The sequence below is a fragment of the Caenorhabditis remanei genome, chromosome V, assembly GCF_010183535.1.
Source record: "Caenorhabditis remanei strain PX506 chromosome V, whole genome shotgun sequence".
Taxonomy (NCBI): Eukaryota; Metazoa; Nematoda; class Chromadorea; order Rhabditida; family Rhabditidae; genus Caenorhabditis; species Caenorhabditis remanei.
In genome coordinates this window covers 10,824,314-10,845,073 of record NC_071332.1, presented here as the reverse complement: position 1 = coordinate 10,845,073, position 20,760 = coordinate 10,824,314, and the positions used below count along the sequence as shown (strand labels likewise).

Here is a 20,760-nt window from a genome sequence, read left to right as displayed (position 1 = left end):
TGTCGGCCTTTTTGACATTTTCCATCACAAGGGTGACACCATCTCTTTGTGCAATCTCGTTGATATATGCCAGTTTTTCTTCATCAGTCATACCATCTTTAGGCCAACCCGATGATTCATGTTTCAATTGGATCATTGACTTTAAATAATTTACGAAATAGTCTGCAGTCTTCCATTTATCATCAGGCCACCACCAAATTTCGTGAAATTGAAGCAGCTGGTAGCCTAAATTTGAATTTTTCTTTTCATCTATCTCTCTCTCTCTCACCTCTTTCAATCGCCGCATTTAATTCGGCATGTGTCCACACACCAGTCAAGTATCGGTCGGACACTTTTGTATGGTTGCATGCAGTTTTTTGATTCTTTTCGATACATGTTCTACAACTTGGAAATGTCAAAAATCCTGGTATCTTGTAAGGTAGCACTGTAATCTTGATAGCAGGAGGTGCATATATTGAACAAAAGTATAGTCCTGAAATTTTTAAACTGTCAATTTGATAATCAATATTTCATTCACCTTTTTTATCGACACCTTTTCCTGGGATAATTGACGGGAAATTGGTCTTGTAGACTATAGGCTGTCCTCTAGGGTACTGGAACATAATATTGACTGATGGATATAACGAGTTGAAGTCGTCATAACAAATTTCTTCGTCTTCTTCACACTCTACAATCATCTGATATGGTTGTGTACGTCCTCCAAACATTCCTTCACGGGGTACAAGATGAGATGCGTGTCGACACTAAAAAAACGTTGTTTAAAATTTTTTAATTTAATTAAACTACCTTTTTGAAAAAATCACGCATTTCCGAGTCTTTTTTGAGCATTTCGTTGATCTCATGTTCCCACCAGCTAATCACATTGTACTCAGCTTCTTTAATTCGCTCTTCTCTCTTCATGGTTCGATCGTAAATTGCCTTGTTTTCGACTCCTGGGTGATTAGGGTGTTCCAAGGTTGGATTTGTACACATTGGACATCCGTGGTAGAAACATCCATAAATTTCATAGACCGTGTTTGACTTTTCCTCGTATCCATCTACGAAAAAACAATCTCCATTTGGCATTTTGATCATTTTCTCAGGGCCTCGTAATTTGTGATGGATTGTTACACCATCCTTCTTTTCCAACCACATTAATGTTTTGAGTGCAAAGACTGAATTATTCCGTTCTGGCCATCCATTTTCAGAAATAATGCCCAAATCTCCTTGTTGGAAATGTTCAAACTTTAGAATATGGTGGACATAACTGGCAATTGTACATGAATATATAATTGGATTCCAATTGTTGAACAGTCTTTTGCAAATCTAAAAAATAAAACTTTGCAAACAAAAAAAAATGAAAAAATACCTTGATATACTCGGATAATCCAGATGTCAATATTTCGACGTCACTTTGACAATAAACCAGAATCTCCATGTCTGCATCAAATACGTCATTTTGGTGATCCTCATACCACTTTTCAAATTCGATCCGAGGTTCCGGTTTCATGTGCTCCGGATCATAGAAAAGTTTGTCAGGAAGACGATTCAATACTTTGCCATAATTTTCCTTGTGATTGAAATAGTATGGGTAGTATCCTTTTTTCAGTTCGGTGATTCCAAACGTTTTCGGCATTTTTGAAAGAGGCATGGGAATGAAACGAAAGGAGTCTCGAAACTTCAAACTGTTGTGTGTATCTGTTCTTCTAACGCTAGCGGTAATGTTAGCCATGATGAGTGAAGTTCCATTTGAAACATAATCAGGTATAATGCCGAAACTTGTCATAATTCTCGACAACACAAAATTGTGGTCATACCTGAAATTTATAAATTTTAAAAAGTTTTACAATTCACAAACCTTCCACCATTATGAGCAATCACATAGGCGTTGTCCAATTTTGTGTTGTGAAGTAAAAAATCGACAAAGTCTTCCAATGGATCCACATGTTCAAAGTAGTGAAAGTTTCCAGTTTCACAATCGCATTCCATGCCTTCTTCAACACACAAATTGCAACACATTTTGAAGCAAACAAGATTGACTTCATGGTTTGGTTGAGGTTTGGAGAAATCTAAAAATTGTATGTATTTTCCTCAATTTTCAAATAACAATACCTGGTCCATTGGCCGAGTTTACTACTATTGTTTCTACATCATAGCATAAGATTCTGTAGGATTTTTGAGCTTTCATCTTGCTTTCCTTGAATCTTTTTCTTGGAGGTTTGAAGCAACAATTGTGATAACGAGTTGCATCATACATTTCCTTACATTGCATGCATCTCGATCGTTTTTCACATTCGTGCACTTCGTCTTGTGAAACTTTATCTTTGCACACTCGAAAACCGCATTCCAGACATCTGAAATTGCTTTTTTACGAGTTTCAAAAAAAGTCACACTTACGTATATCTCTTTTCACACATTGTCTTCTTTGCTCTGTAAGCATATTCCAAATGACCATTGTAACAATCTTCATTGGGAAAGTTTGTGTTGCACATTTCACAGTGAATTGTTTCGATTTGAGTATTATCGCATTCATAAAAACCACATTTTCCACATTTAGCGTCACAAACTTGGTTATGACCTGTTGACAATGTCTTTTGTTTACACTTGTGGCAATATCTGGAAAATTCATTAAATTTTTTTCAAATCATATACACTCACGTGGCTTTCATGTGCATAAGTGACGGTTTGATAAAATCGTAGTGTCCAACTCCATCAATCTTTTTGAACGCAATTGTAACGAGTTTCGAAGCGTCAAAATTGAACTCTGTGATGATTTGGTAATATTTTTCGTAAACAGGTCGACTGTAGACTTCAAACTTGTATTCGGGATGTGCTGCAGCAATTTTTTCCAAATCATCAATGTTGAAAACTTGCTGTTCCGTAGACAATCCAGACTTTTCCAAAATTTCATTCGCAGCTGCCAATTGAAGTTTTTCATTCAGACTTCTGTACTGAAATATAAGAACAAATCAAAGTATATGACCCGCTGTCAGTACTTACCATTAGTCGGATCATTCTATCCCATTTAGAACGTTGTTCAGCATCTTCCTTGGATGCATAAAATGTCATTGCGAGAGCTACAGCCTTTGGAAGACATTTACCATCACCAACTACATATGCAGGTAGTTTCTTCTGTTCATCAAACATCTACAATTGAAAACTTGCGATAGATTGTATTTTTTCAGCTTACCTTTTTTCTACAACGTCCTGCTCCTCCTTCAAAATTGTTGAAAACATGCATATGAATAATGAATGTGTCATCAATGTCTACTTCTGCTTTGGATTGAGTAATTCGCTCCAATTCCTCCATTAAAACTTGTCCGTTAAAGGTTTGGTAAGTTCTCTCATTTATCCAAAAACCTTCAGCTTTGTGAAATCCTTCGTGAAAAAATCTGAAAAAAATTTTTTTTTTAAATTAAAAACAAATACATACCCAAAGCTCATTTTCGATCTTTCCAAGTTTCCTCCAGCTTTACCAATACAGTATCTGATAAACTGGTCGAATGTTCTTTCCATAAGCTCAGGACTATTTGTTTTTCCTTTGAATCGAAGTCGTGTTTCCGGAAGAGATACACGTTTTTCATTCCGATAAACAAATTTCGGTTCGTATTCAAAGTGGATGTGATTTTTCATTTCAATGATTTCTTCTTCTAAAAAAAAAATAATCAAGTTTTTTCATGAGATAAAAAACTCACCATCCATAAATTGAGTACCATCTTTGTTTTCAAATTCTACAGCCACTTGATGTAATGGTTTGATGGGTTTTCTCCCCGAACCAGTTACCAGTTTAACTTTAGCGCAAACTTCTTCAATAGTCTCTTCAATAGCTGTAAAAAACAATATTAAAATCCGAATATATGAAATGAAACAAACCTCCAGGAGTATTCCATTTCTCCATTTCTAAGAAAACAGCGACGAAGCCGGTCTTATAAAGCTAGTGGGCGGAGCCTATTTTACCAAAATCTTTGGACTCTCTTTCTTAGAAACACTATTAGATGAAACAATGCCGCCTTGGTTGGCTTCCAAAATGTGATGGATCCAACCTATTTTTGGAATCAGGTTTTGAGTCGTCTGTTGTGAAATATTTTCGATGACATCATTCGGATTTTGGCTGCAATTAAACGGTATCAACGAAGACGGCTCCGAAAACCGGTTTTAGATTTCAAAATTTTAGGGGCGGAGCTTAGGAATAGGTATAAAACTGAGGAGTTTGTTAAAAAAATCACAATGTGGTCCGATATCACAGCTTGCGCTCTGGTTAATGGAACCGGTATTTTGGTTTATTCTCTATGTGATTCTTGTGCTAGTACTATTACTATTCGGAATCGCAAATATCGTTTAAAGTTCTGCAATTTGTGTGAAAAACGTACCTTTGCTCTGAAGTATCCTGCACATGCTCAAAAATTCCCGATTACGTTATACGGTTTGTTTGATGAACAAAGAAAATACAAAATATTTTTCTTTAAGAAGTGAAAACGTCAAATGATGGAAAATTGGTAGAAGAAGGAGAAAGTAAATGGAAAAAAAGTAAACATAATAGTAATTAATTAGAGAAAAAAACATGTAATGTATCATTTCAGTACTACCGTGTGTCCTCACCGGACGTGGCGCAAGTGTGACAGTTGCATTGGCACCCTGCTGCCGGCCATCAATCACCATCAGTAATGAGGTTCTTGAATACGATTTCTGTGTCGATTGTCAAAAACGAACAACCTTTGCTAAATTTCCTAAACCAATGTCGAGAATGTCGACCAATCATCATTCAACTGCCACTGAACAAAATATATAGTAATTTTTTTTTCATTTTTTCTGTTATTAAAACTTTTTGAAAATAAATTTTCAGTAAAATTCAAAATACTGTGTTTTTTAAATTGAAAAGAGGGAGGGTGTGTCAAAGGAAAAGTTTATGTTTGAAAAATGGGAATGACCTATGGTCATGAGAGAGAAGAGAGCTTAGAGAAAACATAAGGTACATAATAGTATGATTTTCCAAATTAGCTCATTCTTGTCATTATGCAGCCTAGTGAGCTGCGGTTTTTTTTTTCGCTCTCGATTTTTTTCCTTTTTTTAATCATATCTCTTATCCGGTATCACCGTATCAGTTATCACTTCATTACTAATCACTTTTTTAGAATATTGAGCAATGTAGTTTTAATAATCACTACAGTAATCACTGTATCATTATCAGTTATCACCTTATCAGTTATCACTTTATCACTAATCACTTTTTTGAGAAATTGAGCAATGTAGTTTTGATAACCACTATATTGTAATCACGGTATCACCAGTTATCACCTTATCAGTTATCAGTTTATCACTAATCAATTTTTCGAGAAATTGAGGAATGTAGTTCTGATAAGCAATACACGGTAATCAGCGTCTCATAAGTTATCACCTTATCAGTTATCACTTTATCAATAATCACTTTTTAGGAAATTCGAGCAATGTAGTTATGATACCCGGTTTACCGTGATCACCGTATCAGTTATCATTTTATCAGTAATCAACTTATCATTAATCACCTTATCATTTCATCATTTAACCTACCATACTCTGATCTCTAAGTATTTTCATTCATGTAAAATCACTCTTATCACTCTTATCAGTTTATCAGTTTATCACTTTCTGATATGACAGGATGATTAAGTATTCTCACAGATGCAGTTAGGAGCAAAAATAAAGCACAGGGGGCGGGGCTGGCTAAGCTCCGCCCCCTGTGTTTTATTTATGCACCTAACTGCATCTGTATACTACTGTCCGAGTTCACCTACCTGAAAAAAAACGAAAACGAATATCGCTTGCTTCAGAATCAAAATTTCATTTTTGTTTAGTGCGCTTCTTTTCATATACACAATTTTGATAATGATAGCCAAGTAGATTAGAAAAATTAACGTAGGAAGTAATATTTGAAGAATAGTTTCAACCTAGAATGTTCAATTCATCTGAGTGTCAAAAATAAACTTGACTCACCAACTGAATTCCTGCCGGCGTGGCTGAGTTTACAATCAATGAAGATTGGGCAACAGATTCGCATTTCATTTCGTAACGTTTTGGTTTTACTTCATATCTGTAGCTGCAGTTAGACGACATCAGAATATATTCGACACCGTATGATAACACCCAGACCAATGCTAACCAGACGTAGATAATAGGACTATATGATCGAATTAAACAGTTTCGAGAGAATTCAGAACTTACGGATTGAAAACTGTGTCAGTCAAATCTCTTAAGAAAAAGACAAACCCTCGTTGAACAGCAATTATCAGATTAGAGAAAATAATAGAGTAGTGACAGAAGTCAATAAGATATGAGATAAATTTGAAGATGGCTAAAATACAAAAATCTTTAGTTTGTTCTGATTTTGATTTTTACCTGAATCAGCGACATCTTTAGAAAGCAGTGATAGTGTTGCTGGGACATTGATCAATAAGTTAGACGCTGATAGTACAAAAACAGAAAACGTGAGTTGAGATAGGAACCAAAAGAATAGAATCTAAAGAGATGTCGCGTTTTTTCACAAGATTAGCCAGTTAACTTACCGGTTTGAAATGACTCCAGAGAGCGATAGATAACACCAAAAAGGCAGCAGATAGTAAGGTGGAAGCCAATGTTGATATTACAAAAAGAGTGACGACCGTATAGTATAACCCGGTTTTCGTTGACTCTGGGATATCTCCAAAAAACTGAAAATGATTTTGTATATTTTCGTGAATCAATAAGAAATTCTTTTTTTTTAAGTATCTTCATAATTTAGCTATCCGACAAACCTCATCAATTGGAACATCTAAAGTTGGCATTATGACTGCGTTAGAGTTTGAAAGTTTAGTCTTATTAAATTCGGGAGTTCAATCAGGTTAACTCAAAAAACTATGATTCTGAAGTTTTTATATATCAGAAAAAAAAGCAGGTGAAAAAAACAGAGGCAATCAATCATGGGAGGACAGCGTTTTTCATTTTACATTTGATCTTACAGCGATGAAGCATTCAGATCAGAGCTGTGCGTAAGTTAAGACGAAGTAAGACGAAGTAAGACGGAAGTGAAATTTGTTTCGACTGTATGAAACTGACGACATAATTGATTTAGCACACTGTAGAAACAAATTTCACTTCCATCTTTACAAAATTTTTTTGTTTCTTAATGATGATTCTTCGGAGAAAAATAAAAAATTTCACCGGCCGTGAATAGTCCCATGAAAAAAACTAGATCGTTTTCCTAATTTTGATGCTTTGACTCCAAAATTTGAACTTTTTCTGTTTCAATAATTCACTCACTTCAATTATTGGAATTCCATAGCTCGTGATACTCATTGTGAATATCGGAATAGGCTGGAAAGCTGTTCAATCAACTAAAATGAGAAAAACCAAAAAATATTAGAGTGACAACATAAAAATTAACAGCTGAAATTTATTATTGTGATCATTCTTTCAACTTTCAAAATATTTGAAATATTTGACACCTAAGCAGCGCGGTATCGGCGTGTAAACGGCATGTAAACGGCACCTACATGGCGAATTCCTCCCAGGATAGGAAACTACCGAAACGGCAGTTAGCCGACGATTTCGGCGCGGCTGCCATATACATATGGCAGCCGCGCCGAAATCGACGGCTAATAGCCGTTTTCGTCGGCTAACTGCCTGGAAATTACGTGAGTACTCTACTCATTAAACAGTCATTTTAATGCAATTTCAGATTGGTTTCTGGGAACCTGCAACCAACGTGCACGTCAATATGTCAGGTGACTCCAAAGCACAATTACAAAGAAATGTACAAGTTTCTGATGAGTTGAAACCTCATTTCCGAGTGACTACAATCATGGAAAGACCCTATGTCATGCTGAAGAAAAATCATTATGAACTCGATTCGAATTCGAAATTTGAGGGATTTTGTATAGATTTACTTGCTGAATTGTCGAAAGATCTTGGATTTACTTACACCATTCATGCGGTAAAAGATGGAAAATACGGAAACGACAAATATGGAAATGGATCATGGGATGGAATGATTGGAGAGATTCTGAGAGGAGAAGCTGAAATGGCAGTTGCCCCATTGACTGTTAATTATAGAAGATCTGAAGCAGTTGACTTCACGAAACCATTTTTATCATTGGGAATCAGTATTCTGTACAAAGTACCCGATGATCAACAACCTGATTTATTCTCTTTCTTGAATCCATTATCTTGGCAGATTTGGACAGCAATTGCATCTTCTATCAGTGAGTTGTTTATGTAATATAGAGCACATCACTGCAATTTTCAGTCACTGTCACACTTGGAATGTATTTCGTGGCCAATGTAACTCCATACGAGTGGAATCTGAACTTTTCTTGCTGCACTGCACATGAACCTCATCCAGCAGCAGCTTTTGCCACCAGTATGCGTGGACACTAAATCTCAAACAAAATAATATTTTGCAGGTCAAGAAGCTCCAATTGTCATGTCCAATAACTATAGTTTTTGGAATACTGTCTGGTATGTTTTGAGCACAATGCTCAAGGGAGGATGTGATTTTGGTCCGAGAGCAGTTTCCACCAGACTTCTTGGAGGTACCATTTTTCTTTTTTTGATTTGTTACACCTGTGATTTCAGGTACCTGGTGGGTATTTTATCTGGTTATTATTTCTGCTTACACTGCCAATCTGGCAGCTGTTCTCACTGTTTCTCGACCTTATATCCCTATCAAGAATCTTGATGACTTGGCAAATCAAACTACAATTTCCTATGGTACAATCAGAGGTGGATCCACGATGCAATTCTTCCAAGAGTCCAGAATCGCTGCACACGTCAAAATGTGGGAATATATGAAAGATAAAGATGTGTTTGTGACAAGTAATGGAAAAGGAGTGGAGAGAGCATTGAGGTACTGCAAAATGGGGAGGGTGACAGCATCTGAAAATACTTTAAGAGTAGTTTCAGCATGAACTACGCGTATTTGATGGAATCCACTTCGTTGGAATACGAGACTCAACAAAATTGCAATTTGACACAAATCGGAGGTGTTCTGGGATCTAAAGGATATGGAATAGCGTTGGCTAAAAGTGAGTCGGTCCCCTGTTTAAAATATACCAATATATTTAAATGTGTTTTATCTATTTATATGAGTCCGCTTGTTTCCATATAATTTATTTTTCGTTTCAACGTTATCAATTCAGAATCCGAGTGGACTGACCGAATCTCTCGGCAAATTTTGCTCTATGCTAAACGTGGAATCATTGAAATGAAAAAGACAAAGTGGTGGAGAAGCAAGTATGTTTTTTTCTTTCTTCCTCTTCCACTTCATCCGAAGCAATCTCATTGATTATGAACATTTCAGAGGAGCGGCATGCACGAGCACTGCGTCGGCTGTCAAGCATGACCGATTTGCACTCAGCATGTACAACGTCGCTGGTCTTTTCATTACTTTGGGGGTCGGAATATTTTTGGCAGTGATCGTTGTCATATTCGAATTGATGTATCGGTGTCATCACATCTCGAAGAAAGAAGGAAAACCGTTTTTGGATGAGTTGTTCTACGAGCTGAGGTTTGCGTTAAATATGAATTCGGTGAGTTTTCGAAGAAATCATTTTTTGCTTTGCTTATTTTTGACATCTGAATCCATAATTACAGCTCTCCGATCATCGGTCTCGTCAGAAAATGTCAATGTGCATGAACAATGGAAATGGGAAACCAAATCATTTGAATGAAAACGGAAACTTGAAGAAGACGACATTGTAAATAAATCTAAAATTGATCTCATAAACTCGGTTTCAAATAAAACTATTTAATATTCTATCTTTCAACTGAACAACAGATTATTCGTAGATTTATAGTTCAGTACTCGATTCTTTTATTCTCAAAACAAACGAAATTAAATTTTGATTACTTTTAAAGCATTCTTTTCGAAACTACTCTTCGTTTCTCTCACGCCATTCTCACTCTATTTTTTTTTCTGATGGGCGGTATATCAGATTGTCATCATTTCTTATTATTTCGAATTCATATCATTCATATTACACGAAAATTGGAAAGAAATTGTTCAATGGTAAGTTTTTAGTTAGATGAAATGAGTACAGTACTCCAAATCAAATGTATCTCATCTTTCAGAACGCTCTCTATATCATTATCGGAGTTTTGGTTGTTATTGTTTTCATCATTATTGCTATTTGTGTTTTCGGAAGTAAGTTCTATTCAAAGTTGAATATTTTCCAATTCGACATTTAAAATTTCAGAGTGTTGCCGATGTCGTCAACAGGATTCTCCAGACGAAGTTATAGATTCCCCCGATTCTTCTAATCGGAATATTGCCAATAATGATTCAGACAAAACAGATGAAGAGCCTGTTGCACCCAAAAATTCATCAACTCCTCGAGAATCGTCTTCAAAAAAACATAAGAACCCTCCGATTAGCTCTCCAGCATTCCAAAAGTCACCTCCACTAGCCTTTCTGAAACAACCGTACTATCACGAGCCACTGAAAGAATTTAAGAATAGTCACAGAACACCTCGCGACAAAAAATGTCACGACCATTCCCGTCCCTGTCGTCGTCATATTCCATACTATGAGACGGTTTATCAGACAGAATTCAAGAAATCTCATAGATCCATCCGTGAGAAAACGAACCAATCTAACAAGACAGCTGAAATGTCTACCAACGGAAACATCTCTCCATCAATGAAATCTCAATGTTCTCAGAAGACATCTAAAAGTTCTAAAAGATCAGCTCGTAGTTCAAAAATGGAGAAAACTCAAAGAGATGACAGATCGGAGAAGACGGATATAACAAGTAAAAGTGGAAAATCAACCAAAACTGACAGATCTGCCAAAACTGAGATAACTGATAAATCTTCCAAAAAGTAATTTTATTCGAAATAAAACATTTTGTTATTATCGATGTGCAGTTTCGAGTTCAAAATATAACGGAGACTGAGCCATCGGACAACGCTACCCACTCCCTTTTTCACGGGTATTCAACTTGAAACAACTCTTTTTTACATTGAATGCTTACTATTTTTGGAAATTTTTTGAATATAACTTTTTTTTTTAAGTCACATATTTATGCAACCGAAATGGCAAAAAGAGAAAAATCTAGAGCGTTTTGAATATTATTTTTTCGATACAACAGAGTTCACTTTTTCATCTGCGAGGTGTCCGTTCCCATTTCTGTTTCTTTTGTTTTCAATGGAGGGAGCTAGAATTAACTATTATAGATAATTAGACAAAAAATAACACCTTACCACAACGAAAAGTTTCGAGTTCCATTCCGATGGAATACCTACTTCTTCTGTTGTTTTACGGAATTCCACCAATGTGTCTCTGAAAATCAATAGACTGAAAGTGATACAGTTGTGATGAAACTCAGTACTTTTTGTTAGCTTTTCTTGCACTTTTCTTCTTTTCCAACTCTTTTCTATCCGATTCTTTTGTCTCTGCTTCCTTCAAAACTGACTCCAACTCTTTCCCATTTTTCAACGCCTCGATTCCTTCATCACAGTATTTTCTGACATCTCCACACATATAATACGGTGGACGATCAGTGGCTTTTGAAGCTGTTGCCAACTGCCCTCTGACTAAATTCCTTATTGGATCAGTATTCGGATATTCCACTATTAATCGAACCCATCCGTTTGTATTACAACCATCCAGAATACGTTGACGAACTTCTTCCAAATTGCTTACAGAATGTTCATCGACAGCCAGAATTGCTTCTCCAATATTCAAACTGATGTGGGTAACTGTATCTGGAACGGTGTAGTTGACAACTACTTTTGGACCAGTTTGTTGCATGTTGAGACCAAGCTTCAGATATTTGTATTGATAGACAAGAGCCATATCCATTTGATAGCCAGGAGTAGCGACGATACCTGAAAAACGGAACAGTGTACGAGGGTTTTATTTTCAAAAACAGTTACCAGCTGGACACTTGAAAGTACCCACTCGGTTTTTCAGTCTTGCAACAGTAATGGTAACTTTCGATTCTGTTTTGGAACTCATGACTTTTGAAACAACTGATTTGAAATCTGGATAGCCTGATGACAGAGAAGCTGGTCTGTCCTTTCTGAAAGTTGTACAAGTTATTTCGAAATAATTCGGAAACTCCCACTTTTCTCCTGATTTTTTCTCGGGTGCTTTCACTTTGCTTTGCAGACTTCCAGTTTTGTCCTCAGCCACTGCAGCACGGTCATCAAACGAAACGTTAGTGTTGTTCACTTGAAGAATGACATCTCCTGGTTGAAGAGTTCCCTTGAATGGACTGGCATAGTGAACACGTGTTATCAGTCCATGGCGGTTCACTAAACCAAGCTGCTGAAAACATGTACTCCTCTCAAATGGGAAATGATAGAAAATGACCAACAGCAGCTTTATCTTTCTTTGGAAACTCGTAAATGGCTTCTACAATCATCTTGTAACTGTTCGGAAGAGTTTCCCCACGGAGCATCACGACAGCCTTCACTCTTTCTTCTATCTGGAAATTCAAAGATTCAAAAAATTCAATAATTTGAGACTAAAATCTCACCTCTCCTTTTTTGAATCCCTGTCTTTCCCATATGTTGTCGACGTCTTCGGGACGATAGATTTTACATTTGACAACAGTTGACTCTTCTTGAGGCATCTTTTCAAGCTATCAAATGCTTTGAATTGAAATCGACTTGATATTTGGATGTAGAAATTCGAAAATGATTGGCGTGTAAAAAAACCGTATAACAAGGAAAAAGAAAGAAGATTAGGGCAGGGAGCCACGGTCAGAGAAGGAAAAGTTCACGTGTTGATAAAAACTGGATAACATCGTACACAAAAAGTAACTGGAACCATATAAATTAGGTGAATATAGTCATTCTGACAGCTCTAACGAGAATATCATTCCTCCAGTCTGAGTAATCTTCAAATTTCTGAGTCCGCCCTCATTTAGAAACAGATTTTTATCTAGTGATTTGCCCATTCTTCCGTATCGTTCCTTTTTTAATTCTAATTTAAAAATCGCCCTCATTTCCAAATTCATTTCTCTGTTTAAAATGCCGGTCTATTATCGTGGTGGTTATGGTTATCGCGGAGGCTATGGTTACCGTGGTGGTTATTATGGTCCACATTACCATTATCGTCCATACTACTATCATCGACCAGCTGTCGTTGTGGCACCGTATCCACATTATGCTTGGGTGAGGCCGAATCTTGAAATATCTAGAATCTGTAATATTTTTAGTATCATCCCTACTACTCGGTCGGTGGAGACTTTCCAATGGTGAGTAGATTTTAATTCAGTTCATGCTGCATATGCAGCAAATGAAATACAGATTCAGAATGTAATTACTTTCTTTTCCAGTATGGTATCTACATAATCACTTCCGTGTTCCTTATCATCTGCATCCTCATCGTCGTCATCGTATGTGTTGGTGGATGTCGTTCCAGACCCGACCCAATTGTTGAACCAGTGGTCGCGTACGATCCATATGACCCATATTACGTTGATCCCTACTATGCCGATCCGTACTATCAGGAGCCTTACTACTATGACAACTACGCTTACCCGGCAGACTACGCATATCCAGTTGCTGGAGGTGCAGCTCCACCACAAAGACCACAGCCAAGCGGAGTTCCTCCAGCTAACAATGACCAACCGGGACCCGCTAGTGTTCAAGCTCCTCGTAAGAAGCAACCTCAACAATCAAAAACTTCCAAGAAGTCCAAAGAATCGACAAAAAGTAAATAAGCTGAGCCGTCTTCTGCTCCTACTTCTACCAAGTCAACTCCAACAAAAAACAAGTCATCCTCAACAAAGCCTGCGGCGTGAATCGATACGAAACGTAAAACTTAATTGTTTTGTTTTGGCAATAAACTCTGGGCATCAATAAATACGTTCGTTTCGAAAATTTTAAATATCAATACAAAAATAAGATAAGATCTATAAATATGCATCATCGCGGTGAGGGCTGTCTACACATCCAATAATGGAGAGGTATAGAGACTCCAGCAGCAAAATTGACACCAATACTGTCTCCCATTGAGGCAGCAGAAAGACAGTATTCTCGAACATCCGGTTCAACCTGAAACTTATAGAAATTTGAAAATAAATTTATTTTAAAAAGTTCTACCTTATTATGAATTTTATGGAAAGTATTGACATATGAAGATCCTCCAAACAATCCTTCGAAAACGATCAATGCGAAAATTATGCCGATATGTGGGACGAACCAGTACAATGCATCAAAAAAGAAGAATAACATGTTAGATAACTGAAAAATGTTGTCATTTGCTTAGCATAATTATTTTTTCTAATACTAACCTGCAGTATGGGCAATAAATAAAGAGCCCACATTGGTAGCTCAACCAACTTGATTGATGATCTTGAAACGAAAACTCCGAGCTGATAAAGGACTTGATACCATCGGTATTGACTGTGCAGCGATAAATTGAATCCATGAGAACAGTCAAATACGATTTGTTGTGTCATTCCTTGATTAATCATGTATTCACCGACGTAGACGAATGCCAGAGGAATCATCAAGTGGAGCATAGGCTGGAAATTTTAAGAATTCGAACAGAGAAAAGGAAAAATGACATACAACAATGAGTTGTACTCTCTCCCAAGGGTTGAGTTGTCGCTGAGGAACTCTATGTTTGCTGACAACGAAGTCATCGTATCCTTTCGGAACAATCCAGGATTTTGGATTGAGTGTGGGAGAGTAGACAGATTCGGGTTTCTCCAGAAGTATGAAGTATCTGAATAATTGAAAGATAGAACCAGTAAAACGTGTTCAGTTGAAATCTGAATACATGACAGATCTTCTTATTGCGAGTTCAACTTACGCGATCGCAAACAACACTGGAATGAACAGTTGTATGAGAAGTGCAACTTTAGGTGTCAAATTTGCCATGTGAGGTTCCGTTAGAAATGCGTAAGAGAAAGACCCCAACAGTCCTGCCATTCCCGTTCCAGATGACCATCCGGCGATAGCGATTCTGAAAAAAAGAGTTGTTTTTACATTCATGTCATCATCTTCACTCTCCTTCCAACCTCACCTCTGATAATGAGCTGACAATCCCAAAAACGTAATTTCTCCCAATCCACCTCCCAAACTGACAAAGACCACACCGGCCAGTGACATCGGAATCGAAACAGAAAATGCGACAACAAAGTATGAAGTGGCTTGTAGCAGACAAACAACTGCCACTCGGAGTCTGTCAAGGAAATATTTGAACGAATAAAATGAATAAGAGAGTGCATACCCGAATGGGAATCTGTCCATGAAGAATGGGAATGTTAATTTGACAATCAAACTAGGTAAGTTGTCCGAGAGAAGTACTTCGGCAGTTGGTGGTTTGCATTCTCGTGTGTTAATTTCTGGCTGAAATTGAGAAAAATTGAGAAAAATTGTAAAAGCCAACAAGTTTCATCGGTAACTTGTCCTCAGAAAATTATTCAGTTGTGATTTCAGTGAAACATGAATTCTGCAAATTCGTAACAGATGTTTTACTTTATTATCAAAATGTATTCAAAAAAATTGAAACCTTTGAAAAAAATCCACCAAAAATCTATAGCAATAATATAAATGTTATTCGTTTTTCAGTTTTCATCACAATAAACTTTTTGAAAACAAGAACTGGTTTCATGTTTTCTATAAATTCCACCCGTTTACTCTCTGATGTTGAATAATGTTCGGTTACTCGTAACATGTCAACAATGACGCGTTCCCCTTCTTTTGCAGACAGAAATCAAAAAGTGTCACCTTTCTCAGATCTCACTTCTAATTACAATATCGTCATTCGCCATTCAAAGGAGCGTCACTCACCATACACGTGTCTACTGTCGTCGTTTTGTTTTTCCCGTGTTGTTGACTCAGAATATCCTCCGCCGCACTGAGCATAATCACATATCCGTAATTGTTACAGAGACCGAGTAGACTGAAAAATAAATTGAAGGTAGTGAAAACGAAAAGATGATGTTATTTTGTGACTAACTTGAAGAAGGATTGGGGGGATGCAAGGATAATCTTAATTATATTGAATTTGGTAATCGTTACACAAAGAAATTCAACTAATATCAGTTCTAACCATTGGCATTTTTCGAAAAAAAGTAACTACCGTATTTCAGTCTTGGGCAACTTTATGATTATTATAATGTACTTTCTGCAGAGAAAACTCACAAAAATGCCACGGCGGTCCTTACGGTATCCCAGTTGACCCGTTTCATGTTGCTTCCGTTTCAGCCAATCTTCAACTGTTTGCTGAAAACCAGGAGGGGAGAGAAAGACGAATTCCTGTTAGCTGTCCAACTGATAAAGAGTGACCAATAAACTCTTCTCTGTCGCTGTATTTCTTTTCTGCTAAAAAACGTATCAACACGTGGGCACACACATTTTTATAGGTTGTTGCGACACATAAAACATAGGAAACCGAAAAATCGACATGAAAAATTGAGTGAGAATTTTGAAATTAGTAGATTATTTGAAAGAGAGTCGAGGTTGAACGAGAAGAATGTGGTATTAAAATTAATGTAGATCATAAAAATGGGGGAGGTATCAAACTATTCTAGCAGGAGACGGGTGTGCAGATATATTCCAAAAGTTGTTGAGTTGATTGAAATGATCGTCAGTCGTCATTCCATTCATTTGTTTTCCATCAATTGTATACAGTGTTTTTTCGCCTTCCTGGTGAATTCTCTTGTGACGGGAGAACATTTTTTCGTTGACGAAACGGTCTATCTGAAATAACATGATTTCGTCTCTAATTTTGTTTCAACATTATTTATTCAATCTATTCTTTTACGATCAGTAAAACACTTTTCAGAACTACAAACCATGACAAAAAAACACGTTTAATAACATACCTGACTCTTTATTTTTCGGTGACAAAGCATAATTGTCCATGGATAGACTAAGCAGTAGAGGTTGATTAACTAGAATTAAAACATGATGATTTTATTTTCCAAAATTATTTCAAAGATCTAACTTACGACATTCATCAAGTAGTAAAAACCGGAGTCTGCATCTCCTTCGAAAAATCCAGCGATCTTCAGATAAACATAGGTAATGATAAGGACTCGAGCTAGGACACTTGCTGCAGCACATCGACAGTATGCATAGGATCGAGATATCTGAAAAAATCAAAGTTTTAGTTTCTTCAAGAGTGTCTGATAATTTAAAACTGAACCTCAAATCTCACATTCAATGGAGCGTCTTTATCAGTTTTATACTTTTTCTTTGCTGCAGACCATAAGATGAGGACTATCTGAAAATAAGAATATGAAGATTCGGACGTTGATAACTTGCTAAAACTAACAATTCCATTCGCCACTTCCATCAATGTCAAACTTCCGAATCCAATGGCAAACAAATGTTTTTGGAATGAGATTCGAATGAAATAGATATATCCGATAGTTGTTATAGCTCCAAGAACAATACTGACTCTGAAGAAGTTCAAGAACACCGACGATTTTCTGAAGTTTGGATAGAATGTGCTGGAGACGCGTTCTGAAAAAAAAACAGTGATTAGGATGACCTCTGTATTCCAACTAGCAATACACTTACCAATTGTTCCTAACAATTCGCAGATTACAAAGAAATATTCTCCAAAAGAATGAACATAGAGTAACCATTTTCGTAGTTCTGAAAATGAAATTTCTTGTTACTAAACTCATTTTTAAAATCATACCAATCGCACTGATTTCACAGTCTTCAATATATTTTCCGTGTGCCAAAGTGATCAAAAAAGCTCCAGTAGACGTCAAAAGCATTATAAGCATCATGACGGAGATGAAGAAGAATGATGTTCTGGAATGAATTTTCTAAATAAATGAATAGAACTAATGTATTATTTTGTAATAATAAAAAGTAGCACTAACCTCAAATACAATCCGAATTTCTGCGGGAACACGACGAGAGACATGAAAATTGAATGAGAAATACATCCAAGAATGACTATCACAAATTGCAAAACTACAACTGGGATCCATATTGGATTGTTTGGCGTCGGCACACAAGTAAAATTTGCATCGTAGACACCCATTCTGGAAGTCGCTTTTTTATTTGAGAAAAAGAAAATCAAGAAATCATAAAAGGAGAATAACGTCAAACTTTCAAAACGGTAATTGTGGGAATCTATCAATTTTGAAAACAACTGAAATTGGAAAAAATCTTATTCTTCGATTGGACACTTCAATCTGATTAAGCTTCATCTGAACAACTGACGACAAAGTGGGAGGAGTTGGAACACTCAATTGAACTCATTGATATAGCATGAAAAGATTCAAAAATAGACGAAAATGCGAGAGAATTGTGATTGGTAACAATTACCATTCTCTAGAGACTTCTCACTGAGCAAATGAGCAAAATGAGCAGACTCGTTTACGCACGCATTTCCCTTAGATGGAAAAGATCAAATGCTATAATTATAGAGAAGAAGAAAAATCTAGAACTTGTGAAAACAAGGGAAATGAAGAAAGAGCAATACCTTCAGAAAGTAAAAAATAGATCAAAGAATTCCCTACGTGATAGCGGAAATAAAGGAAATGTCTATTTTGACGTGGAGTAATGTAATAAATCAAATATATTTTTGATAGAATAAACTGATAAACTGAACTGACTCCTACATTCTCTTCTAGACATGAGTTAAACAGGGTCAACATTTTGCGACAAATCTAATTATTTTGCTTTGCCTTTGATAATTTCAGTTTTCAACACAGCCAACAAAGAAATAGAATAACAAAAAGGATGAGGTGTCGAAGATAATGATGATGAAAAAGAACATAAGAGAAGAAGAAAAGAAAAATTTTAATATGAGGTGGGTTTTTGAAAATGTGCAATCCGGTTCAGTTTGTGTTCCCACGCATTTTTTCTTCCGGTAACAAAAGCAGATGAAATGGCTCTGTGATTTTTGTATTTTTATATTTTCACTTCCAAAGCACGACGTTCCAAAGCACAGATTTAGGTGTTCATGATACCATTAGAAAATATTGCATAAGTCAGAAGGCCAAATGATGTAACAACTTGAAAAAAAAACGACAAATCAGAAGATGAGGAGCTGCCCTAGCTATCTGAATATTTTTTAAAAAGAGCCATGTGTTTCAGCATTGTCAATATATGTACTGTCTATTTCAAATGAATTCTATATTCCAAGTTTATGAATAAGATGAATCTCGAATACAAAAAAAATTTTAATCAAAAGATGAACATTGAAAAACTCAAATAAAGTGGGCTTGAACTAAAGAATTGCATGATAAAAAGGAAAAGTGCATCATTTCTTGATTGACAAATCTTTATTCCCACTTGAAGAAATTCCGAGAGAAAGATCAAACGATGAAATATTCTAGCTCGTTATCATGCAGAATGATGGTTTTAGGACTCGCTTCAAAAGTACATTATAACATTTCCGTCGGTTTTGAAAGTCCAGGATCAAAATCTCAAACTCTGGCGAAAATAAAATTCGAAATGAATCAAGTTAAAAAAGATTGAGTATTCAACATGAAAACATGAAGCATATTCAGATTCACAAGAATTTCTTCGAAGGAAGCTCATTGAAACAACTATACAACTCTCAGAAGTTCTCCGAAAATCTATAAACTGGAACGTAGTGTCAAGCACCCTAGTCAAAACATTAAGGCAGTTATCTTAATGTGACCATAAAGATTTTTGAACGCTTCACAGAACTGAACGGCTCACATAAACACCTTGCCCCCTGTTCTTTTTTTCATTCAATCACAATCTCATTTAGTTATAAAAAATAACCAGGAGGTACTTTACATTTGTCAGACTAACAAGAAGACATAAACCAAAACGATTGTTTAGCCACAAGTCTGGCTTTTGATTTCATTCAGACATTCAATCAATTCGAGGCCAATCCGAGTTCAAGCAGTGAAAGAAGCTGTGGAACATCCTAACAGATAAATTGAAAGCTCATCGACTATAGATATACACACACGGATTTCTGAAAAAACTTTCTGAAAATTCACTTTACTCCAAGATGTTTTGCTTCTTTTCCAAATTGTGTTCTCTGTTTTGTGTAGTCAGTTATTCACGATCGTTACAATTATAGCACAACAGGTGGCTTTTGGAATGTTTACTTTCCGGAAATATTTTTGTTCAAAATGTTCACGTGTTGTGTTTTATTATAGAAAACTGAAAGATAGTTGAAACAGCTACAAGTAAGCGATTTCCGTGGCTCACCCGGTGAAACTTGTTTTTTCTGAGCACTAAAATTACAAGAAATGGAATCTCTTCTCTAAGGATACAAATGATGAATTTTGCCTACCAACTAATAAAATAAACTTATTATGATCTGTTTTTATCAGGACTAACTAGTAAACACCAACGAAACACAACGTATCATTTACCACGCATTCTAATCCAACCATTTTCAGCCTCATGATGTGGACAACAACAAATTGAAAATAAATTAAAGGTTTTCCATAAATGACACGGTGTTGATGCTTGTTTACCACCACTGTCTACCGTCGTGGTTTTTTGTGTGTGACTGTCTTGGAACAGAAATCTTTAACCTGACTGCTCAAATAGACATCCCACTTTTCAGAATACTGAAAATTACGACTTGATGTTTGGGGTGAATATCGTCCTTTTTGTCACCCGATAAAAAGTAAGATGTCTTCGGAGAGTTTTTACATTTCGAACATAAAATAATGAAAAAAATGTTTGTGTTTCAGCACAGGTCGGTCGAACTTATTCTCCACTTGAACTGAACTTCGGTGTTGTCGTTCATTCACTTTTTGTTTTTCAAGAAACTATGAAATACCAAAAATAAACATTTTCCCAGAAGAGAATTATTATAATACTAGGTTAGAAGATGAGACATTTTCG

At 36.2% G+C, this 20,760-nt stretch overlaps 7 protein-coding genes across 7 annotated transcripts; 4 read left to right on the top strand and 3 right to left on the bottom strand.

Annotated features, from left to right (window-relative positions):
- Positions 1-4,206: 4,206 nt before the first annotated feature.
- On the top strand, positions 4,207-4,768 carry GCK72_018909 (uncharacterized protein; the record flags this gene model as incomplete). The annotated part of the gene is made up of 3 exons (XM_053732796.1): positions 4,207-4,402; positions 4,447-4,506; positions 4,560-4,768. 3 exons carry the CDS (start codon positions 4,207-4,209, stop codon positions 4,766-4,768), a joined length of 465 nt encoding a protein of 154 aa, XP_053581709.1.
- A 1,098-nt stretch (positions 4,769-5,866) lies between these two features.
- Positions 5,867-6,776, bottom strand: GCK72_018908 (uncharacterized protein; the record flags this gene model as incomplete). Its single annotated transcript, XM_053732795.1, has 6 exons — positions 5,867-5,903; positions 5,954-6,133; positions 6,178-6,307; positions 6,352-6,472; positions 6,519-6,662; positions 6,747-6,776. The coding sequence occupies 6 exons, from the start codon at positions 6,774-6,776 to the stop codon at positions 5,867-5,869; spliced, it is 642 nt and encodes a 213-aa protein (XP_053581708.1).
- Positions 6,777-7,708: 932 nt separating this feature from the next.
- GCK72_018907 (uncharacterized protein) lies at positions 7,709-9,690 on the top strand (the record flags this gene model as incomplete). Its single annotated transcript, XM_053732794.1, has 8 exons — positions 7,709-8,192; positions 8,237-8,350; positions 8,394-8,522; positions 8,566-8,836; positions 8,893-9,014; positions 9,129-9,222; positions 9,290-9,518; positions 9,583-9,690. The coding sequence occupies 8 exons, from the start codon at positions 7,709-7,711 to the stop codon at positions 9,688-9,690; spliced, it is 1,551 nt and encodes a 516-aa protein (XP_053581707.1).
- A 217-nt stretch (positions 9,691-9,907) lies between these two features.
- GCK72_018906 (uncharacterized protein) lies at positions 9,908-10,813 on the top strand (the record flags this gene model as incomplete). Its single annotated transcript, XM_003115157.2, has 3 exons — positions 9,908-9,997; positions 10,060-10,132; positions 10,185-10,813. 3 exons carry the CDS (start codon positions 9,908-9,910, stop codon positions 10,811-10,813), a joined length of 792 nt encoding a protein of 263 aa, XP_003115205.2.
- A 268-nt stretch (positions 10,814-11,081) lies between these two features.
- GCK72_018905 (uncharacterized protein) lies at positions 11,082-12,566 on the bottom strand (the record flags this gene model as incomplete). The annotated part of the gene is made up of 7 exons (XM_053732793.1): positions 11,082-11,144; positions 11,191-11,269; positions 11,319-11,817; positions 11,866-12,011; positions 12,057-12,259; positions 12,309-12,419; positions 12,471-12,566. 7 exons carry the CDS (start codon positions 12,564-12,566, stop codon positions 11,082-11,084), a joined length of 1,197 nt encoding a protein of 398 aa, XP_053581706.1.
- A 400-nt stretch (positions 12,567-12,966) lies between these two features.
- GCK72_018904 (uncharacterized protein) lies at positions 12,967-13,661 on the top strand (the record flags this gene model as incomplete). The annotated part of the gene is made up of 3 exons (XM_003115444.2): positions 12,967-13,110; positions 13,155-13,193; positions 13,275-13,661. The coding sequence occupies 3 exons, from the start codon at positions 12,967-12,969 to the stop codon at positions 13,659-13,661; spliced, it is 570 nt and encodes a 189-aa protein (XP_003115492.2).
- A 205-nt stretch (positions 13,662-13,866) lies between these two features.
- Positions 13,867-17,956, bottom strand: GCK72_018903 (uncharacterized protein; the record flags this gene model as incomplete). The annotated part of the gene is made up of 18 exons (XM_053732792.1): positions 13,867-13,995; positions 14,044-14,184; positions 14,235-14,468; positions 14,515-14,671; positions 14,759-14,911; positions 14,972-15,130; positions 15,179-15,297; positions 15,742-15,853; positions 15,911-15,942; positions 16,096-16,176; positions 16,477-16,653; positions 16,779-16,847; positions 16,905-17,045; positions 17,114-17,179; positions 17,231-17,421; positions 17,479-17,556; positions 17,603-17,721; positions 17,793-17,956. 18 exons carry the CDS (start codon positions 17,954-17,956, stop codon positions 13,867-13,869), a joined length of 2,322 nt encoding a protein of 773 aa, XP_053581705.1.
- Positions 17,957-20,760: the final 2,804 nt, after the last annotated feature.